Genomic DNA, 15,504 nt, shown 5'->3' on the forward strand with positions numbered 1-15,504 from the left:
AAATTAAGACCAATATCTTTAGCAACACCCTCTTGTTACTACACCTATTTGGCTGGCTTGTTATTGCATTACAGAGGCACTAATACGATTAGAGGTTTATTGTGGAGCAAATCCTCTTATGTGTGTGCTAACAGAGACCTTGCAGTCAAAACAGTGCCATTTGACGACGCACCTCTCCGGAGACGGAGGTTCAGCGCTACAACCTCCACTTTCCAGCAGCTCGTTTCTGTTTGATTCGTTTGGGGGCAAAAATGGCAAAGTCCATCTTTTTAGTGGCGTCTCTGCTTGTTTTGGGAAATGCCTCCATGATCCAAGCCTCATTCTCTCCTACCGTCATTGTAGATATGGCAAAAATTATTATGGACAATTACTGCTCTCCAGAGAAGCTGGTGGGAATGAAGGAGGCGATCGCTGCAGCCAGTAGCAACACAGAAGTTCTCAAGATCCCTGATGCCGAATCTTTGGCCAACGTCCTCAGTGCGGGAGTCCAGACCACTGTCAGTGACCCACGTCTGAGGGTCACCTACGAGCCAGATTACGTTCCCGTGGTTCCCCCACAGATGCCACCGCTGCCCCCTGAGCAGCTCGTCGCTATGCTCCAGACCTCCATCAAGCTCGACATCCTGGAAGGAAACATTGGCTACCTCAGAATCGATCACATTCTCGGTGAGGAGGTTGCCGACAAGATCGGTTCTTTGCTCTTAGATCTCGTCTGGAATAAAATCCTGCCAACGTCAGCTCTGATCTTTGACTTGCGCCACACCGGCAGCGGAGACGTCTCCGGGATCCCCTACATCGTGTCGTACTTCACGCAACCCGAGCCTCCGATTCATATCGACAGCATTTATGACCGTCCCTCAAACACTACCACCAAACTGTTGTCCATGGCCACACTGTTGGGGGACCGATACGGCACAACCAAGCCTCTCATCATCCTCACCAGCAAAAACACCAAGGGTATTGCCGAAGATGTCGCCTATTGTCTCAGGAACCTGAAGCGGGCCACCATTGTGGGTGAGAAGACCGCCGGTGGCTCAGTGAAAGTCGACAAAATCAAAGTGGGCGACACCGACTTCTACGTTACCGTGCCAGTTGCAAAGTCCATCAACCCCATCACCGGCTCCACCTGGGAGGTCACAGGCGTAACTCCAGATGTGGAGGTCAATGCGGAAGATGCCCTCGCAACCGCAATCAAAATCGTCAGCTTCCGGGCTCAAATCCCAGCCATCCTCGAGGGGTCGGCCACCCTGATTGCCGAAAATTACGCTTTTGAGAGTATCGGCGCAGATGTTGCTACGAAATTAAAAGGGCTCCAGGCTAACGGCGAGTACAGCATGGTGGTCTCCAAGGACAACCTGGAGGCAAAACTGTCCTCTGACTTGATGACCCTTTCTGGGGACAAGAGCCTCAAGACCACGAGCAACACCCCAGCTCTCCCACCAATGGTAAGGCCTTTGTTGAAGAGATTGTTGGAACTAATTCTTCAAAGTGTTTGACTGATAAAAGCATCAAGATAAAAGATCAAACATTTCTTACTGTACATGTGCCAAAATGTTCTCTTCTGCAGGACTATTCTCCAGAGATGTACATCGAGCTAATTAAAGTCTCCTTCCAAACCGACATATTTGAAAACAACATTGGCTACCTGCGTTTTGACATGTTCGGAGACTTCGAGGAGGTCAAGGCCATCGCCCAGATTATTGTTGAGCTCGTCTGGAACAAAGTTGTCAACACCGATGCTATGATCATCGACCTAAGGTATGTAATCCTGTTTATGGTGCAAGTCTGAGCTTCTATTCAAAACTGTCTGCCTATTTTTAAATGACAAATCATGTACCAAAGCTGCTAAAGCCCATCAATCTAGCTCTATATATAGAGGATTTAGTAGGCATGAGTTCAGTGTCCATTTGACAGGATTTATTTATTTACGCATGGACAATCCTGGTAGTTTGTGTATCACTTTAGAATATGGACCACTTAGAAATGTTGATAATTAACTGCTTGACCCACTGATTACAGTTTCCAGAATGGACCATCACTCAACAGATTATTGGCTAACAGCAACATTGCATTTCTGTGATTGTTTCATGGATTTTCAGGAACAACCTTGGTGGCCCAACATCAGCCATCTCCGGCTTCTGCTCTTACTTCTTTGATGGGGACAAGCAGATTGTTCTGGACAAGCTGTATGACAGACCATCTGGTACCACCACAGAGCTTCTGAGCCTGTCTGAGCTCACCGGTAACTACAAAGAAAACAATCAATGCATCATGTTGCATTCCCTATACATACCTTATTAGGCAAAAGGCAAAGAAAACCACGTACATCCATCCATCCATCCATATTGATTTAAGCTGTTGAGTCAAACATAGTATTTTAGGTCTTTTTGCCATTTTAGATATTTATCTTTTTTAAACAGCATTTTTTGCTGTTTAAAAAATGTTAACCCAAGTAGGCCTTTTAATACTTTTAGGCATTTTGGCTGATTTTCTTTTGACCTTTTCAAGTAGTTTTAGCTATTTAAGCTGTTGCAATGATTTATACTAATGAATTACAGTATGAAGACTTACAAGTAAAGTTTTTTAAAGTAAGCTTCATTTGTTCTTTCTTAATGTTTCAGTACATTTCAACCAATTAGAGGTTGATTAGTGAACCACTCAAACTTCACTTGATTCCACCTCTATCTGTTTCACTCTTTCAGGTACAAGGTACGGCTCCAAGAAAAGCCTGATCATCCTGACCAGCAGAGCCACCGCCGGCGCCGCGGAGGAGTTCGTTTACATCCTGAAGAAGCTGGGCCGCGCCATGATTATTGGAGAGACCACTGCTGGGTCCTCCCACCCACCCAAGACCTTCCGCGTTGGCGAGACCGACGTCTTCCTGAACATCCCCACCGTCCACTCAGACACCACCGTGGGGCCGGCCTGGGAGGGCACTGGCGTCGCACCGCACATTCCCACCGCAGCAGCCGCCGCTCTGGAGACCGCCAAGGGGATCCTCAACAAGCATTTTGCAGGCCAGAAGTGAGCCAGGTCCCGAGCGAAGCCAGGATGGGAGACACCCACTTTTATTTTGGCAGCCAAATGGTTTCAACAATGTAGACTTATCTGAGAACTGAACGATGTAGATAAAGATCAAAGAGTGAAGTATTTTTCATTCTGCTAATACCTAAGCCTATACTTTGTCTCAATGTAAGGTAGAGCAAACATTCAGCGGGGTTTACTTTTCTGTAGATTCGTGACTCTGACTATTGAAGGTTTTTGAGTATGAATGGTGCTGAAAAGCCCACGCAACTTTTCGTATTCAAAAAGAAATTTTAAAACCAAAACATAATCTCCAAATATCACATTTTCAAAGAAGTCAAGTGCACAAACTGATCGAGCACACACACATACATTTGCTTTTTCCGCTTGATATCCAAAATTGGGACCTCGGAAGTGAATTAAAGTTGTTGATCATTGAATGTGACGTCCGCACTGTGTGGAAGAAAACCTACTTGGGTTGTGTTATGTGTACCAGTGGAGAGACTCAATAAAGACGACATGTGAAATACAAAGCTGAGTCTGTGTGTTTTCATGTTTGTAATTTCTGATTGTATCATCACAAAGTGCTTTGATAAGCCGGACATGGGAGTGCAGGCGGTTCTGTCGGATGGATTCAGTTTGTTATGTGACAATACAAACCATATGGCACATCTGAAACGGGGTGTCGAAGGGCCACATGCGGCTCAATTCAATCCAGAGTGGGTCGTGACAGCACAACGGGAACAGGGCAGCTTAGAAATAACCACAATGCAAAACATTTCAGTTTTGCAGAAAAATAGAGCACATTTTGACCATGTTTTCATATGAGAATGAAAAAAACTTTTGTATATTCTGGGAATACAACTTCAATTTCAACATATATTTGATTGATTCTTCCTGGTGAAAAACACAACAATAGTTCCAAACTGTTTCCTGATTTGTGACGTGAGCTCCGATGCTAATTTTGACTGTTGCATTGCTGAGGTCTTGTCACCTATCCTGAAACAGTGATCCTCATTGAATTTGTTAGAAATGACAGTTAATCATATTGAAAAAATAAAGTAAAATAGTTTTTTTTTTGTAATTTTGGTGCATGCGTTTATCTGGTGGGCAGTTGTTTGTTTTTTTTTAAACCTCTGTCCAGCTCACTGGAGAGCAGAAAGTGTTACTAAATCATACATTAATATACTAAAACTGTCAGGCAGCAAAGTGGGTGGGTGTCACATCAAGTGAAAATATCCCCAGTCCGAGTCTGGGTCAGGGGATTTCCCTGCATGTTCTCTGGTTTCGTCCAACAACCCAAACATTTAAATAGTGTGAATGTGAGTATTTCTGGGTTTGGCCCGACGAACAACCTTCACTCACAGTTATCCGGCTCCAAAACACCCAATAAAGCAAATCGAAATAAAATAAGCATCTGCTTGGGTGGGTTTCATGAACCTTTTCAAATCCTGGGCTTGTCAGTGACAGAAACATTGTGAAGATTATACAGTGTTTAAAAGTCAATCATGTGTAGCGTTCTAGGAATACGTTCGTCTCAATTTTTGTGGTTTCAGTGATTGCAGTTCTCAAAGTTTTTCAGAGTAGAAGGCAGGCTCAGTTACTTCACGGAACTTGATATTTGGTTTTGGCAGGTAAAATCCTTTGGAAAAAAACAAAAAAAAACATGATCGTACAACCTTCCGACACTGTTTTTCCACATGACATCAACATATTTGCAATGACATCCCTGGCGTCCCCATAGGATATTGAGATGTGAAGCTGCTACAGACTTTACAGGAAAGTATTTGCTTGTCTGGATTGTGTAGAAGTGAAAGCTGATTATTGCTTCCAACGAAAAGAATCCAAAAACAACTTTTCAAACTATGCCCGCATGCTTGCCTTACTTGCCTATTTAGATTCAAATTAGACTATCTATGAATTATTTGAGGTTTCAGCTGCAGATAACAATACAACAACCGAGTTAGAATAGAGTTAAATTAAAGGTAAGCTTGAAACAACAAAAAGAATTTAAAAAAAAAGAAGTAGATAATCCATCAAATAAGAATGTGTATAAATGATATTTAGCTCATACATCTCTAACTCTATTTGCTTGTGTGTGTTTATGTTGGTCTGATGGCAGAAAAAAATGGAAAGCAAATAATCAATAACCAGAACTCGTTCGATGGATAAAAACACCGGCACAGCCCGGAAGACTGAGCTGTGCGGGCGGTGTCAGCTCCATCCTTCCCAGTGAAATGCGCCAGTCTGCCACGTGAGGGAGGCGCAAAAAAAAGTAGGGGATCTTGACCCATTTTCCCGGTCTCTCCTCCTCAGGATGAAATATGAAACCTTGTCCATTTCAGCCAAGTTTGTCCCCCATCTGCTCCAGATCCTGCAGCTCCAACTCAGCTCTGCATGGACTCTCCTCTCGGCGTTTTAAACACTGAAACCAGCAACTTTTATACAAATACAAATTCTTATTTTTACAAACCACTTATGTCCAATCATCGCATCCTGTCTGGATTTTTTTTCCCCTCCCTCCATCATTTCTTTGCAGAGCTGAAAAGTTTGAGTGCTGCTCGTGGACCGATCACAACTAAAAGTTGATTTCTAATCCTCCCCATCCTCTCCCTTTGTCGCATCTCTCATTGTATTCCACTCTCTGGGATGTAAAACCCCACGTTTTAAAAAGTTTAATCCACAAAGGAATTACTTTTTTTTTTTTTTTTTTTGCCGCTCCTTCTTTCAATCAGAGGAGAAACTATGGCCATCTCTTTGACAAATGCGCGTCTTGTTCTGGTTTTGTTGGGATTATTTTTGCTCTTTTCTCCATCCGCAAGATCCGAGCCAGAGCTGCAGGAGGAGGAGGAGCAGGAGGAGAGCTCCTGTCAGGGCGCTTTTGACCTTTATTTTGTGCTTGACAAGTAAGTAAGAACAGATTTTTTTTTTTATATGCGCAATTAATTAATTAATGTAAAGTCTCTGCACACTGAGAAGTAAACGGAAATTCGATCATCTTAATGTTTTGTTTTTTTACTGATTTGTTTGGATACAACATGTTCTGTTTCTCTTTTTTTAAACTGGAGGAAAAACAAATAAAGATAAGAATAATAGTTTTGGTCAGACGGGGATTCGAACCCTTGACCACCGGTTCCAAAACGAGGTCAACGAGGGCACTGAACAGATAAGATACTATAGAGGCCTCCTAGTGTGATATTCAGAAGTTATGAATGATGTCAAACTAATGTCATTTTAAATGCAATTAATCAATTTCCATGAAATCACATCCATTCTGTGACGTTGTTATATATTAATTAGCTCCATTTCTCGTTTATTTTTGCGTTGTCTATTGAAATGTGTCCTTCTATGAGTAAAGATGACACTTTCTGTGGCCCCAACCATGATCACTGCCATATGTGCTGCTTTGATGACGTTTCCTCTGGATGCAAACACACAGAAAATGAATTCTTGCTGAATTATTCTTCGAAAGCTGCCGAAAAAGCTTCGGGTTATGAGGCTGCATGTTCAGTGGAAAGGAGGCAGTCTCCTGGAGAACAGTGTGCTGAGTCAGCAAAAAACAAGGGCGACCCACATCTGTGCATTCAGTTCTTTAAACCCCCTCAACTCTTACCGTTGGTTATTTATACGAGTCAACCAGAAACTCTTCAGGCCTTTTCTTTCCTTTTCTTTCTGCTTTAAGGAACGTCTCTCCCCCCCCCCCCCCCCCCCCCCCCCCCTTCTTGCTGCTTATTGAACTCTTTCATTTATTCATACACCCACATTGGAAAAATGTTGCGGTTATGTGACATCTTAGCTGGACTGGAGCAGCAGAGGAGAAAATAAAATGTCAGGGGGAAAAACTTCTGGACTGGCTGGTGCAAATTTCTATTTATGCACATTTAGTATCAAAAGTATGTGATGCAAAAAGGGATTAAGTTTAACCAGTTTGAAGTGTTATATTGGTATTTACTTGCTGGTTAAACTTAAGCCATCACCTCAACTTGTCTTTAAAAAGTACTTTCCTTTGTTCACTACAAATTGTAAACCACAGGAATCACTTTGATTTAGTACATTTTTCACTCACTCAGGACAAAATTTACCTTACAGGTTCATGTTTTTACAGATTAATTATCCATTAAACTCCCAAACAATTTCAGATCTGCAAATCAGTTAAACAGTTTAACCTTTTCTATACTGGATTGATTACTTGATGTCATGGAAGGTTCTTTTTAATCACTTAAATGTTCAATGATGATAATAAATTATCATTTTTGTGTAGCATTGCATTTTATATTAACATCCTTCTAAAGTCATTTAATGATTAAAAAATGGCCAATCAATCCCATCAAAATCACACTTTTTAATCACAGTCACGAATATAATAATTTATTGTGCAATATTAAGGTTTTATTTATTAATCTTTTTTTATTGTCATGTATTTGTTAGATATGATAATATATTTATAAGAATCAATCACTCACTTAACATGAACCTTTCTTATTTATTTTTAAATATTAATACAGCAGTCATGCTATTTGCAGCTAAATTGTTTTAAATAAGCATCAGATTTCTCAATAGTTTATGAAGAAAATTCCATATTTTAAGTAATAATCAACATTTACAAGAGAATAGATAGCTGACAATTGTGTATCATGTACTGAAACTGCCATTTAAAGAGTTAAAATAATTATTAATTATTCAAATGGTGATGTTTCTGAAGTCAATCAACAGATTTAACCAAAATAAAATGCTTTCTTCAGAGGAGGAGGACTCAGTTTTATATTCATTTTTTGGGAAATAAATCCAAAATATGGTGGTGGTGGTGGTATATGGGAGATTGAGTTGCAATATAATGTGCCATGTGCACCAACAGAGTCTAAATTATGTTCAGATCAGGAAGGGGAGGAAAAAATGAGTAAAACTCAACAAGCATCTCCATTTTTACTTTTGTTTTTAGTATGCCTGTAAATACTGTAAACGAACAAAGACTCATCATCCACTGGCAATTTTATTAAAAAAAACAAAACTTGTTTCTCTTCCTCTGTGGTTCTAATGGAGCAGCGCCAGTGAGAGGGAGGGAAAACAAGAGAGGACAGGAAGCAGCAACATTTATAGAAAATGTGGTCCTCATTTGGGGGAGAAAAATGTTGCACGCTGCACCTTTAAAGGGCTGTTTTGGTGCGTTTCTATCGGAGGTTGTCAGATGATGAGTTTTCTTGCAGCTTTTGGCCTTAATGGGGGAATCAGCAGCATTTTCACACTGAAGGCTCACAGCAGGAATCAATCCCATGATTTGACTCTGCCCAACCAAAGACCCTGAAACCTTTAGGAGTTTCTCTGTTCACTTAAATACCCAGGATCAATTGCCAAAAAAGAAGGTGCTGTCTCCCAGATGTGAATGTCAAGAACCAGCTCCATTGTTTGTTGCTATTTTTAGCTGTCTGGCGTGCTTCTCTGCCCATTGTGGGGGTGAATAACAACACACCATTTGTGGACTTCAAACACACAAGAGGAAGCTCATTAGGGACTTGTTTCAGTCATCTTATACCCCCCCCCCCCCACATACACACACACACACACACACACACACACACACACACACACACACACACACACACACACACACACACACACGCCTTTACAGGACACAAGCTTGTGGGAGGATCGCAGTGAGCAGATCGTGAGAGGCTTGAGTCCTTCAACTCACGCACTTTAAGTGGTCAGTTGGTCGCAATTTCCACAAAGTCAGCAGGGAAAAGAACAGATAACATATGAAGCAACCATTAATACTAGATTTTGTTGTCATCTTCAGGAGCTGCTACAGGTCACGCGCAGCAAAGTCGTAGAAAATAGTTCCTCTCCACATGCACAAATTGATCAACAACAACAAACAATGTCGGCCTCCGGTGTCATGGGAACCTCCACGAACACCCCGGCGCTCCTCGTTGCTTTCACCGCGTTGTCCGCCATTGACGCCGTGTGCCGACCGAGCTGGCCGATGACCTGACCAGTAGGGGACGTTCACTTCGGTTTCAAGCAAGAACCGTGTTCTGTAGGTGGAAAAAAAAAAAAGATCCACTGAAGATACCGCTGCGCTGGCTCATAAAGCGGAGTCCAAAAGCGTTTATTACAGACTGGTGGGCAGATGATGTCATGTCACGGCTTGAGCCTGTGGCGCTTGTGCAAACACATGCGCGGCTAAAGTGTGAACTGTAAAGATGGTGGCTCGTGATGGTTTGCTTGCCAGTTTACCGTTCGGGGCATCTGGGACAGGGGGCTGGAAAATGTGGGCTTCAGAAAGACGTATTAATTCCAACCACTGTGAGCCATGATGAAACATGTGCAATATCTTGTAGGAAAAGTAGGACTTGTTACAAGACCCGGGCGGGGAGAGGAGGCAGCACGCAGTCACAGGCCGGCAATGTTTAAATCAAACACATGTAGAGATTTTTGGAGCTTCAGCACCAAAAAGGGTTGACGCCAATGATATCAAGCTCATGCAGTTAGAAACATTCAGTTACTGAAGTGGAAAGAATGACAAATACATGCGATAGGCAAGATGACACTGCTCACGAGACAGAAGGTGTCCAAATTAAACTTATTAAAAGAAGGATGTTAATTGGAAAAAAACAAAAACAAAAAAAGTGGCTGTTTCACAGTTTACTTTGACACATGGGTGTGTAAATCATAAATTAAATTATGTATTATGTAGATTCTATAGTGTGATTTGGGTGATTCTGGCAGGAATAATAATTGTTGCTCATGTAGGTTCGAGCAACAAATTTGAAATACGTTTATATTAAGAAGAAGAAGAAGAAGAAGAAGAAGATGAGGAAGAAGACGAAGAAGCACAATCCATTATCTCATAGGTCTCAGAGACAAGAAGCTTCAGAAAGTTCAAAATAAAACGACAGTTCTGAAAACACAGCCCAACATTAGATCAAGTAGCATCAATAGTGGATGAATGGACTTGATAAAACACTTCAACACTGCTAGAAGAACCACATTTGGGTTCGTTTACAGCCGTTTCTCTCACTGGTCCATTACATTTTATCCTGTGGGATTTTCTCGACTATATGTCGCACCCATAAATGAGTTTGATTCTCTTATTTTCAGTGTACTGTAAGCGTGCCAACCTTGATGAGCGCAGATTCCTGGAACCAATAAAAAATGTGAGCAGGTGATGTCATGAGACGAATCAGCATCCGGTGAAGTTGCATCATTTCCCCGAAAGTCAGAAAGAGTGACATTGAGAGCAGGGTTTTTATTCTCGTTCAACACTGCCGTGTAAAGATTTTAATCAAAACCAAGTGGTCGAGCAAACAGATCGCCACTCTGCAACGTCAGCAGCAAGTAGACAAGAGAGGACGAGCGATGTCAGCGCTTTGGAGATTCTTTAATATTAATGAGAATGACAAAAGTAAAGGCAGACTGTATCGACCGGTGGCGAAAGCTCGTTTGGACAACACCAGCAACTTAATCGCCAAGACATTTGGACCGTCAGAGTAGGCCTGATGTCCACATTAGTTTATGGCTCAGTGGATTCACAAAATTCTACATTTTAAAAAGTTTCCGACTCAGTATCGGCAAATAGCTTAAGCTTAGTATTTGTACTTGTACCGGTGCATCTGTGGTGATTAACACTCCCTACACAAACCATCCAACGACACCAATGAGCTCCTAAACTAATGCAATTAAATTTTATATGTATTTTTAAAAATTAAGCAGGTGTTTTGGCATCAACGCTTTAAGAAGTAGAAATACGCTTCAAAGAGCTTCAGGTGAGAGTTTGAGGTATTTGATAACAAAAAATCATAATCATTAATATAAATAAGTGAAAGGCAAAATAGTCAGTTATATTGGCAAAACAGTGTTTTCCCCATTGAATATTTAGTAATTGATGTGGTATTATAATTACCACATCATAATTGATTATAGGCGATTATTAGATTTTTCGAGCTCATCATTCATTATTGATTCCAGATACAATCAGATCAGATCAAAGGTATTTCCGTCCTGTTCTGGGTCTTGCACGATGCTTCTGATGTTGGTGTTGTCACGAGCTTGGGTCATGCTTCCTGAATCCCGGCAAGTCAGCGGAAAATCCCCCAAAATAGTGCTGCTGCAGTCAGTAAATACCTCGGATATGTCTGAATACATCCTAGCGGTGGAATCACACCCAGCTCTCCTGCTCTGTCCTCTGGCCTCACTTTTCACGGAAATCTTTCAAGAACAGCAACGGAAAAGCCCAAAATAGACTTTAAAAGACGCAATTACGAAGAGAAGTGCTTTGCAATGGTTTTTTACGTGATAAGAAATACAAAGGAAGAGATCATATCTGCAGCCACAGTTTCCACGTGCCTCCCCAACGTCTGTTCGCCTCTCGGTTTAGCACTTAGCATTAGCTCAGCGGTCGTAAAGACTTTGACTTCTGCGATGCCTGTAAAAGTAGGTTAGTGGTTTTAAACAAACAACGCCTTGTGCCATGTCAGTTAAATTGGAGCTCCGTCATTGGCTGCAGGCTGGGGTGGTGTGGGTCGGCCTAGCAGCTGGAATGGCAGACTTTCTGGATTTCTTCTACTTCTTCAAGTTTATTTTTTTGTTGTTTTTTTTTTTTTTTTTGACACTTTGAACCGTGAGAACAACGCCAAGCCACTAAGCTTTCAGACCGAAGCAGCTTTTTCCCACATGGCGTCAGCCTGTTGCCCCCTGGGAGAGCAGAGCCCGTTCGGTTGTTAACAGGAGTTCGAAAGAAGGAAAACACTGAGAATAATTTGCAAAGGTATCATATTGAGCCAACACGCCTCAACTATATTAGCCCTACAAGACCGTTGGGAATAGTTAATACTCGCCTGGCATTTGGGTATTCTTTGCAAATCCAACATGAACTCTGTCCGTATTGGTGTAACGCTGCCATGCCATTCATGAAAAACAATACTTATAAAAAATAATTAAACAATCAGATCATTGAAGCCGCAGGACATAAATCCAATGAGCTGAAATAAAGCACTCAGTAAAGCCAATACAAACTTGCTGAGCTGGAGGTTCATTATTTGGGGATTGGCGAGGTTGTTCAGGTTCATTCATGTGACTCATTGAGAACTCAAAATATTTACAAGAGCAGCTTTTAAGTGGCTTTTTTGTTACATAACAGTTTCTGAAAGTAATTATTCTTCAGGGATTGTATTGTAAAGGGCCCCAGCTTGTATGATTTACATCTCACATTACATTAGATTTCTATTTAAGGTTAATACGCAGTGATTCTCAAAATATGTGGCGTCTCCTTAACTACCGGTATTTTGAAAAAGGGAAATGGAGCTGAATTCTTCCAGAGGGTTAAATGATGTGAATCAAATGATACGCAAAGTGCATAACGAAAGAAATCTAAGAATAGTATCATCACTTTATGAAGGACTGAATTCATTTAAAACCAAACACCTCTTGGTATTTTGCCCTATATCTTTGTTAAATTCCTGAAGGAATTATCCCACAGAAGGACAAATATCTGATGAAAAACATTGCTAGTTGTGATTAAGAAAGCAATTAGGGTAAGCCGATATTGTAAATGCCTTTCAAACAGCATTTGATGACATAACTAATTCCCAGCGGACTGAGAAGTCTCGATTTTTATATTTACAAATTAAGCTCAAGAAATACAACTGTAATAAAACAAAAAAAAACAAGATGTTGACACTGTCATTATGAAGTTGTTAGCAGGCTAACATTAAAAGCCCCAGAACAGATATGGATTGGTAGAATGGGTCATTTACACAACTTTGTTAAGTGAAAACGTATCAATTTTACTTTTTCATTTCAGAAAAGTCTCATGTTTGCACAGCAACCTTTTGAAAATGATGTCCGTGGTGAATGCAACGGCGCAAAAGTGCATTGAGGCTGCTGAAGCAGTGGAAAAAGGGGCCTGTGTAACTGAAGTCCATCTAGAATTGACCACAGCTACGTAAATTACAGCCTTGCAGCTGATCGTTTTGGGCGGAAGCAACGCAGTCGAGTTTTTTTTGTTTTTGTTTTTAAATCGGGTTTCACCTATACTTCACAACAATAACACAAGAAAACAAATTGAAATGGGATTTAATACACAATTGGGCTTTCATACCACACAGAACAAAGCGGAAGCCAATAAAACATATTTGACAATGTTATTTGCGGGCGACATTCTCAGCAGTAAAGACTTAAAACATGGAAACACGTTGTTATGATCTTTATTATATTAGTCGGACTTCATCGTTGCGTGCTTCCCACAGCAGTGTTGACACATTATGGTTTAGTCTTTTAGCTTCTTCCGCTGTTTTTTTCTCCTTAGCTGTTGTTATAGCTTATCTATTTAGTTAATTTCTTGTTCTGCCTTTGCAGCACTGTTTCTTTTTCCTCATCTTTAAGCTTTTGTAAACACGCACAGGCTCACGTTGGCTCTTTTTCCGTGAGACCAAAATATCACAGTGGAAGCCGGTCAGCAGAAAATGATGTTATTAAAAATGATTGAAAATGTTTTCATTCTTCAAGGCTTCTCATGGTGTACATCCAAGGAGTTCATTTCCTCTCTTCACATGGCCTCTTTTAGCATTGCTGAGAGGTAATAATTCATATTATCTCACTTATTCAGAAAACAGAGGCGAGCTGCTCTAAATGACAAATGCACCAGAGAAAATAAGTATCTGATTCCATATAATTTTGTACAACAAGGTTTCAGGATGGATGGTCTGTGGAAAACAAGACTGACACTAGTTATGTTGTGCATGTATCTAAAGCTGTGCTTTCAATTGTTGAAGTCTCTATCCAAATGATGAGTTGGGTTATTGTGAATGTGAAGCTTAACTATATTAATCATTAACAGTGTCATCAAAACTGATAGTTTTACCAGAAATCACATGCTCACCAATGGCTAATGAACCAATATTTCATTATGTTCTAGCCTCATGACCAAACAAAGCAAAATGAGCAAGAGAGAATTTTGCATCCATCTATTATTCTTATCCCGCCACTTTATATTAGGATCACAGGAGCAGGAGCAATTTCTAACATAATTAGAGTTCCACTGTCAGCAGTTCATTCCAGTGACACAACATTCAGTCACTCCTAACATAGAGAAAACCCATGCATGTAGCAATGGAAGTTAATGAAGTGTTTCCTGATAGTATTCCCAACAGGAAGCACGTATAATGTGAAAAGTTGTCAAGGATCGCTGATTGGGGAAGGACTCATGAGTTGATTAAGTCCCAGGAGCTTTTTCTTTTGTTTGTTTTTTTGTTTTTTTGAGAAGCATTGGGGAAGGAGGAGATGAGGAAAGCAGCCGAAAAAAAAGAAAAAAGCCTGGAACAATATGAGTGAACCCAGTTTAGGACTGTTCCTCACATCCCGAATACAGCACTGACATCAAACAGGACATATTTTTGTGCCACTGACTTTGAAATAACCAGCAGGAGTGATGTAATTTCTGTTACTGAACCCACACCAAAACCGTTATCCCCATGACAGACACTTGGAAACAAAGAAAAGACGTATGTCAGTCACAGCTGGCGTAAAATGGAGTCGAATGAAAGAGCACTGTTATTTAGAAGAACAAATCTCAAAACAAAAATGCATTTACAGTATTTAGTTTTTGTTGCAAATCTCAACACGATAATCGAATATTTCATGTCCATGTGTCTTTATATGGAGGGAATCTTTTAAATCCCCATTTTGAATGATATTAAACTTCAAAAAAAAAAGCTGGATAAGGAGGCGTTAGGAAAAACACAGTAGCCTGCTGAATGAGAAGAAGGTTTGCAATGGAAAACAAGGAGAAGCTCTATTAGCAGTGACTTCAACATTGAACCTTTTTTAATGAGTGTCACTTTTTGCCCCATTAGCATTCACTTCACTTAGGATGCAACCAGTGTTGCAACAAATAAACTTAATTTTCAATGTATTTCTCCGAGCTGGTCTCATGCAAAGAACAAGAACAAACAAAGGCGAATAAATGAAGGCTACAAGCAGTTACATTCGGTTTAGATCAGGGTGGGTGAATACATCTACAACAACACTTCTTTTGAAGTAATTACTTGGGCTGTGACTTTTCTTATTTTCAAACAACAATAAGTAATTTACGTTTACATGCCACACATTGTTTTCACCAGTTGTTGATTGCTTGTCTCAAGAAGTCTCAGAAGACTCAGAGACGAGGCCTTGAAGCTGAGGTTTCCAGTAAATCGCTGGTGTGTTTTCCTGGTAAACGTGAGATTACGTCACTCCCACGCATGAATTTAGTGAATTTTCATCGATAAGACTCGTCATGTCTCTCTCCTTCCAGGTAACCACCAAGTAAGACATCGTTAAAGCTGTCAATCAATTCAAGTTTAATTCTATTTTCTGTGAATACTGCACATTAGTCAGTCACACCTTTTATTTTAAAATTCGGACATTTTGGATTTGCAGACAGCGCACGGATGAATAAACCTCCGCAGGTCAGTCAGCGTCTCACAATGTGTGTGTTGCGTGTGT

General features: G+C 40.7%; 2 protein-coding genes across 3 annotated transcripts in view; both read left to right on the plus strand.

Annotated features, from left to right (window-relative positions):
• Positions 1 to 251: 251 nt before the first annotated feature.
• On the plus strand, positions 252 to 3,115 carry rbp3 (retinol binding protein 3; the record flags this gene model as incomplete). Its single annotated transcript, XM_080517034.1, has 4 exons — positions 252 to 1,445; positions 1,568 to 1,758; positions 2,100 to 2,242; positions 2,703 to 3,115. 4 exons carry the CDS (start codon positions 252 to 254, stop codon positions 3,026 to 3,028), a joined length of 1,854 nt encoding a protein of 617 aa, XP_080373160.1. The 3' UTR covers positions 3,029 to 3,115.
• A 2,093-nt stretch (positions 3,116 to 5,208) lies between these two features.
• antxr1c (ANTXR cell adhesion molecule 1c) overlaps positions 5,209 to 15,504 on the plus strand; it is a gene marked incomplete at its 5' end in the record, with an annotated part of 36,262 nt that continues 25,966 nt past the window's right edge. The window contains 2 exons of one of the 2 annotated variants that reach the window (XM_080517418.1): positions 5,209 to 5,299; positions 5,847 to 5,930. Coding sequence is in view for 1 of the 2 variants with exons in the window: in XM_080517417.1 (XP_080373543.1) it covers positions 5,770 to 5,930 (161 nt within the window). Of the gene's footprint in view, positions 5,300 to 5,769; positions 5,931 to 15,504 lie in introns of those variants that run through there. The other variant, XM_080517417.1, reaches the window with a different exon arrangement.

The sequence above is a fragment of the Blennius ocellaris genome (assembly GCF_963422515.1).
Source record: "Blennius ocellaris genome assembly, chromosome: 21".
Taxonomy (NCBI): Eukaryota; Metazoa; Chordata; class Actinopteri; order Blenniiformes; family Blenniidae; genus Blennius; species Blennius ocellaris.